General features: G+C 44.2%; 1 protein-coding gene across 1 annotated transcript in view; it reads left to right on the forward strand.

The window, feature by feature from the left end:
- Positions 1-6641, forward strand: part of SH3RF3 (SH3 domain containing ring finger 3) — a 252996-nt gene extending 246355 nt beyond the window's left edge. The window contains exon 10 of the mRNA XM_030458181.1: positions 6147-6641. Coding sequence (XP_030314041.1) covers positions 6147-6315 — 169 coding nt within the window. The 3' untranslated portion in view covers positions 6316-6641. The remainder of the gene's footprint in view (positions 1-6146) is intronic.
- The last annotated feature ends 1192 nt before the right edge of the window (positions 6642-7833 follow it).

Consider the following 7833-nt stretch of genomic DNA (forward strand, 5'->3'; position numbering starts at 1 on the left):
CTGCATAAAACATGTCACACGTTGTTGACTCTTTTATAGTAACTGGCACTGATTCTGCCATGTTATATTCTGATGAAGCAGTCGTGTCCGGATTTGCTGTCATAACTGGTGTATCTGTGCCATGTTTCTATGGTTTTCATGGAGGCTTCGAGGAAGCTGTACCCACAACAGTGCTGCAGAATAAGGTGGGAGTGCTGAGTCTGGCTGGTCAAACAGACCCCTCCATGTTTCCATGTATCCTTTCTACAAATCAGTGCCACCTGAGAAATTGAGCTCCCAGCTGAAGGATGCATTCAATCATGTGCTTAATGCCCATTGACTTCAATTGTGCTGCATACATGTATCTTCTTTGCCAAAAGGGAAAGCTAAGGAAGGATTTTTTTTTTTTATTTTTTTTTTTTTTTTTTTTTTTTAATTTCATGAAAAATGATACTAGAGAAATTACCCCATGAGTAAGTTCTGACTAAACAGTGATATGTATGCACATGATTAGGGGCTTCTCTGGCCTTAGGACTAGAATTAACCATATCAGAAACTGACTCTTCCAAGATTTCCATCTCAAGGGTAAAAGATCCAACTGATGTTTGTTTTTCTAAGGCTGCTGATTCAGACACCATTATATGGTAAAGTGGGCACTGGCTTGTAGGATGGAGAGACACTTTGCAGATCTCTGCAATCTGACAGTAAAAGAATGGAGAAATAGAGCTCCTCTGATAAGCAAGAGGAGTGGCTAGCTGGGCTAGGTGCCTCATTTTCACTGGTTAGCTGTCCACCACAAAACTTAAACCCAAGAAACCTGTTGGAGTCACAAGACTGGACTCCTGAAATATCTTCTTAGCATACAATAGTTTGACAAACAGAAACGTGCATTAAACATCCTAACTCAAGGACTCTAAACTGAACCATGCTGGAGCTTAGCCCTGCAGATCCTATTTCCCTCACTGGACACTTGTTTTCTTAAGTTTCTTCAAAAGCGTCAGTGTCCCGAATGTACATATTTACTAGCTGAGCAGATACTAAGTATTTCAGTGCTTTTTTTCCTCAGCCTAAGCCAAGCCCTTAATTAATGATTAGTTCTGATCAATACTGCTCCATGCCTGTCTGTGCACGCTGACAGGGAGAGCTTGTGTGAGTAATTTAGCCCAGACAACTGACTCTTAGGCAGCTTGGATACAGGAGATGAGTATCACTCTGTGGATATTCTGGCACAAGACCTTGCAGCTGGAGGAGTTAAGGGAGCCACTTTCCCTCCACCTGCACTACTCTTGAGTTTTGCTGTGGTCACTTTACTCAGCATCCTCCAGCCTCTGCAAAAGATGGGATGGTTTTGGCAGCCACACTTCTCTTCCATGTCAGAGTCCTGACTCACATCCAGAGCAGGGCATTTTGTGCAGTAAATGAGGCAGACATCCTACGGGAAAAATAGTATGCAATCATGGAATGAAACATTATATTGCATGTAAGCAAAAGTGAAGTAATGGACAATTTCTTCACGGGATTATTTCTTCGTCTCAGATGCATGGGTGTGAAACATTCCTTTTCTCTTAAGGTGGTGGATGTATTTTTGCATATACATACATGACACTTTTAACCATCTTGCTTTCTTAAAGGAAACAAAACAAAAATTTCCATCATGTAGTATCCATTTGAGGTTAGGAGTCTTAGCTGTCCCTTCCAGATGTCAAAGGGAGAGCTGGGTGGGAGAGGTGTTTCTTTTAACTGTGAGGACAAGTGCTATGAAGACAAGGGGCGGGGGGATTCCCAGGTCTTTGCTGACAGCAGGGGGACAGTGATGATAGACCCATTCCTATGTTTCACTGAGTTAATTGCTGCCACGGTCCCTGTTCCACCCTCAGCCCCAGTGCCAGCCTCTATCCATACAGTGTCCTGCTCCATGGGATGTCAATGTCCCAACCCCCGGCTCCCTCTCATCAAGGCTTTTTGCTCTCCTGGACTCAGCTCAGCACAGCTGCCTGTTCAGCATCCATACCATCTGTCAGGACTTCCAGTTGTCATTCATCATGGTCCCATTTCTTCCTCAGATCCCTGTTTTTCTCCCATCAGCCTCCCTCTCCCTCCATGCCATACCTCACCTTTCCTCACTGTCCAGATCTCTGAGGTTGCCCATCCTTGCTGATATTACTCACAGCCTCTACTCATGTATTTTCACTTGGGCACCAAGGACCATTCCCAGACCACTGCCCCAGAGAGTCTCCTCCAGGGATGTAGTGCCTAACCCAAGGATGCCACAGCAGCCAGCAGTGGGGAAGTCCAGCATCAAGTCTGTGTCCTGAGAGAAAAACACAAGATGAGCCCGATGCTGAGAAAGGAAGACTCTGAGATCCTGCACAGCTATGACATGTTGGAGTGTGAATGAGCAGAGGTTTTACATTCAGTGCTTACTTCCCAACCTCAGCTGAGAATTTATCATTTTGGGACAGTTTGAATGCTTTTAATCTTAACAAGGGCAGATACTTTTTCTGAAGGAACACCGTCCTTGACAAATCAGCAAGGTCACAGGGTTTTGCTCTCAAGTATGGGAATACCAGAGCAGCTTGTGGAAGCACTCACCTGGGTCCTGATGGTGCTGCAAAAGCATCCTCACATTGTTCCTTGAGGTGATGGCACCATTTGATCTGAATGTGGGACCCTCAGCCTAACACAGACAACTGTTGTGGAGAGTTCAGGCCAAAATAGTTAACATTTGGCAGGATTACAACTATCTGAGAGTGTGATTTACAATAGAAAACACCAAACACTGTTAATAGGCAGAGGTGGTTGCCACACTTGACATCACAGTTGTTGCCCACCATTTTAAAAAGTGTAAAATTCAGAGGCATAACGTGATGCTGACAAAACTGAGAGGGCTCTGAGATCCATCAAAAATGCAAGGAAGCAGTTTGGTATAAGAAAACCTAGGATTTTACAGTTGCTTTTTCTCAAGGAGGGGGAAAAAAGGGCAAATGAAAAGGGTAGATATAAATAGAAGTTTACAGAACTGCCTTTTTGAGAGTGGGAGAGGATATTTGGGAGAAGAAATTTTTTTTTTATGCCAAAAAAATACGGCTAGTATTTGCAGTTCAGTTCCAGAGGATAACCTAGGATGAGATGCCACCTGGAGGTCTGGAGGGGTGGCACAGCAGCCACCGGCTGCCCTCTTCAGACCTCACTGGGCTGCCCCTCCTAGGCCCCCCTTCAAAAGCGTCTCCTGGAAAAAAGTATAGCATCTTTTTCCATCTCTCACATAGGATTTCTTAGCCGATTTGCAAGGACTTCCATATCGAAGAGCTCTTTATTCTATCAAAAACATGGGAGTGTCATCCTATAAGATACTGTAGGTAATGGAATTTTATGGTAGTATTTAGAGTTTTCTTAAATGGGGAGAAGTGCCTTATTTGGTAATGTAGTGACTGAGATCTGTTTTTCTAAAGCTCAGAGGGGATGCTGTGAAGAACCCGTTTTACGACAGTGAGCACATTCTGGTTAAGCATGCTCACCTCTTTCCTCATGTGAGCCATTTAGGGACTAGCAGCTCCTCACCTCTAGGATGTAGCCTGGTTTTAAAAGGATGATCCTGTACTTAAGGTATGACATGAGGTGTTGGAAGTCCCAGCTGAGCCTTTGGGACAACCTTCCTCACAACACCACCTTTTTCTTTGCTTCTGCTTCCTGATCTGCCCAAAGCACCTGTGAGTACCCCTACACCACCCAGCTGCTCTTGAGGTCTGACCCTCTTCTTCCTCAAAGCTGATTGAGATCCTGGGGAAGAGCTACAGTGCTCAGTGATTGTGTATAGAGTTGCAAGATCTGAAACTTGTCATCATCTTAGCTGGAATTGTTCCACTCTGATAATTTAATTAATCAACACTGCATCAGAGTGTTTGAAATAATGTGTGTATTCATTTGCATAATGGCTGTAATTGGCAAAACTTCATAATATAAATGTAGCAGTTCCACAGATGATAACTTGATAGACCATAATCCTGCAGCCAGCCAGCAGCACGTGTCAACCTTGTCTACAGAGGAAGGAAGTTACAAGAAGATTATTGACCAAGGGACAGAAAAGACCAGCAGGTTTTTCATGGATGCCCCCTCCCTGGAAGTGTTCCAGGCCAGGCTGGGTGGGTCTTTGGGTTACCTGATCTAGTGGAAGGTGTCCCTGCCCATACAGTGGGGTTGGAACTAGGGGATCTTTAAAGTCATTTCCAACCCAAGCCATTCTGTGATTTTGGGGGGCACTCGTACAAACCTATTTCCTACTTGACTGTGTTGCTGTGTCAAGATAAAAAGACCTTAATCAGGTTTTCGGGTAGATGAAAATGCCAAATGGAGGGGAACTCTTTACCAAGTAACGAGATGTTTGGCCGTGGAGATGTTCAAACACAGAGCCAAAGCTGGTATTTTCACTGTCATTTCTAAATGGAGTCCCTAGTTTCAGAACTACAGTCACAAGGCACCTGAGCAATATCTGCAAATAAAATCAGCAACTGGCATTGGCAAGTCCCTTGGGTTTGTACCATCTCCTTTGGAATGGCCCCAGGGAGTGCTCCAGAGCCTTCAGAGCATGTTGAATGTAGTCCTCAAGGGCAGGATGTTATTATAAATAAATACCTTGTAACAAACACAACTGAGTCATCAGTGAGCAAGTGGTTGTGGAAATATTATTCTCCAGGAGATGGGCTTAAGATACTCAGATGGCACCTTTTAACTATCTTACTATATTCATTACTTTTCAGCTAGCAAAGTATTTGATTATTAACTAAATGTCAAACGGCTGCAAAAGTACATGTCCTGAAGAAAGAAAAGCAGTACAGCAGAAATACACTCACTTCTCTGCACACAACTGCACTGATGTGAAAGAGCTCCGTCTGTGCTCTTAGGAGGATGCCTGCTGATAAGCTTGGGCACAGAATAGGCCATATCAGGATCAGACTCATCATTATTTCATTGAAACGAAGTGACACTAAAAACCAAGTTACTGGAGAGGAACTGTGCATGGTTCAGGACAGGGGCTCCTTCTTGGTATGGAGAAGGCTTTGAGAATCATTGGAATATCCCTCCATGTCAGCTTCCCTTCCAGGTTTGAGGAACCCAACCTATGTTTCTCAGTCACGTAACATGAAGAAAAATGTTAACTGCTTTAGCCAACCTCTGTGGATGTCATGGGCAGTTGGTGGGACCACTGCAAACCCCATATCTGGATGCAGGAGGTGCAGTGCTGAATGAGACACATTAGGTGTCTGCAGGTGCAGTGCTGGAAGGAAGCAGCTGAGTCCCTGACACAAGGCTCAGCATGCAGCTGGGGGCAGGGACCACTGCAAGTAGCCCAGACATTTGGCAATATCTTCCTGCTTTCATTGCCTGCCTCCTGGGTACATTCCTATCAGGTTTTCAATCAGGCTGCCCAGGAATCTCCCCATCAACCTGAGTTCTAATAGAAGTAGATGCATCAGATACAACTGTAATGTGTCGTACTAATGTTTGCAAAAGTGTTTTTCTTCATATGAAAGCATTTTTCTCACAGAAAGGCAGGAAGGAGAGGCAAGAGGATTTCTTCTGACTTGGCACAGAGCCAAGTTTTTAAATAAATAAAAGCTTTCCATATCCTGAAGTCTACCCTGTACAGGCTGTGAGCTATCAGGAGCCTCTGAGATCAACCCCAAGGAATAAGCCCAAGCACTTAGTGCAGGAAGGGTGGAGAAACCTACCTCCTTTTTTTCTTTCCTGGAACAGGTGGAGGTGATGCAAGGTTTTCAGGTGGCTGCTGGCACTGACTTGGCTCTAGCACTCCAAGAGAAAGGAGTCTGAGAGCAGCTCTGGCTTCTAGGTCTGGCTTTACAGGTCAGCACTAGAAACAGTGAAAGGACCTTAGTAGTGAACTGCAGCTTGCAGGTGTCACCCTGGAGAACCACTGAGGTGCCCTCTGTGGGATTTTAGTGGGTTTTTCCCTTCCTGACAGCCAACCTGCAGATGTTCACAGCCCTTCATGCCCAGGGGAGCATCTGTGAAGGTGGAGGCTCAGGCCAGTGTAAAATGAGATTAATATCTTGCCTGGTAGGGTCTGTAATTCGCATCAGGAATTCGCATCCATCAGGAGCAGGTTTGACTACTGGCTGACCATGTCTTTGTGGTTTTTTTCTCCAAAGGTACCGTGTTGTGGTCCCATACCCACCGCAGAGCGAGGCCGAGATTGAACTGAAGGAAGGTGACATTGTGTTTGTGCACAAGAAACGGGAGGATGGCTGGTACAAAGGGACATTGCAGAGGAATGGCAGGACGGGCCTCTTCCCTGGGAGCTTTGTTGAGAGCTTCTGAGGATGGGTGGCCGCTCTCTGAACTGGAGGAGCTTTCAGGGGAAACTGCATAGCACAAGAAGAGACAGCAAAGGGAAACTGGACTTAGATAACCACTGCCATTTTTATTTCCAAAGACTACCCCCAGGCCCTTCAGTCTACAGCTCTGGAGATGCAGTGCCCCGCTGTGCTCCTGAGCACACCCCGTGCGGTGCATACAGTGGTATGTAAAAGTAGTGCCTTCCACCTGGAAACACAGACTGCAAGGATGCCCATCTGGACTGTACATAACCTAAACTCCAGCTGTCAACTCTTTGTGTAAATTATAGAGAAGATATCTTTAAAAAAAAAAAAAAAAAAAAAGAAAAAAAAAAAAAAAAGAGGAAAGTTGTTATATTGCTGTAAGTTATTTGTCAGAGCTGCAGTGTTCTTATTACTGGCCTATGCAAGATGGATTTGAGAGTTCAAGGAGGTGTGCTAGGAAGCTTTTAAAATGGGATTTCATTTTTCTCAAGGGAAAAATAGGGAGGGAAGAGTTGAAAAAAAACAACAACTAAAGATCTGTGCATCGTTGTGCAAGAAAGAATGGAGTCCAAAACGTTAATGTCATGCTTTCTATATACCTCAAAGATATGCTGCGCAAGTTTGTGGGTGAGTGTGTTAGTGCTCAGAGTCCCGTACCATCTGGTTCCTGGTGCTGCTGTCAGGGAGGTCCTGGAGAAAGTACAGCCCCACCATTAAACTGTGGTTATTTGAGCAGAATCCCATTTGCCTGTCTTCTGCCCTTATTATATGCAGCATGGATTTTTGTCCTTCAGTATCACTTACCATCGCTTTTTTGTATGATGTACCTTTTTACTGTAAGAATTGCTCTACTTTATATATATTCCTACTAGATCAGACATTTCTTTTTCATACATCTGGTGCTATTTTTTTTAATTGTTAAAGATTTGGTTTGGTCAAACAGAGAGGCTGCAAAAAAATTTACGTTCACGTATGAAATTAGAAACATACCTGAAGATCAAGATCAGACTGCTTGGTTCATGCTTCATAGAGGAAAAGAGAAGTCACTTGGTCACTGGATAAATAGACCTGGAGGAGCATGCCTGTGCAACACACCCAACACACAGTCACTCCTTCCTTATGCATGTAGAGTGTCTGAAGATCCACGCTGCAGCACAGCGTTCTGTCTGGAGATTGATAATTACTCCAGAATTGGAAGTAATTCCCAGGAGAGTCGTTTTAATTGATTTTTTTTCATGGCAATAAGAAGAACACTGCAGGTTCTAGCACACACAGGGACTGTGGAGTTTTCCTCTGTCGCTGCATCATGAAGATGAGAGCTGATCTGCGACGGCTGTAATTAGTGTTATCGAAATGTGATTTCTTACTGTAGAAATGTACAGTTCTGGAGACTGTTCCATTTCTTAACATGGTCAAGCTACAATACAAACCGTATCAGGCAATATAAGTTTCCATCTACCAGAGACTTGAAGGTGCAATAAATGTAAAGCAAGTTTAGCCAGTTATTTGTATGAAG

This window comes from Calypte anna, chromosome 1 (assembly GCF_003957555.1).
Source record: "Calypte anna isolate BGI_N300 chromosome 1, bCalAnn1_v1.p, whole genome shotgun sequence".
In the NCBI taxonomy this organism is placed as follows: domain Eukaryota; kingdom Metazoa; phylum Chordata; class Aves; order Apodiformes; family Trochilidae; genus Calypte; species Calypte anna.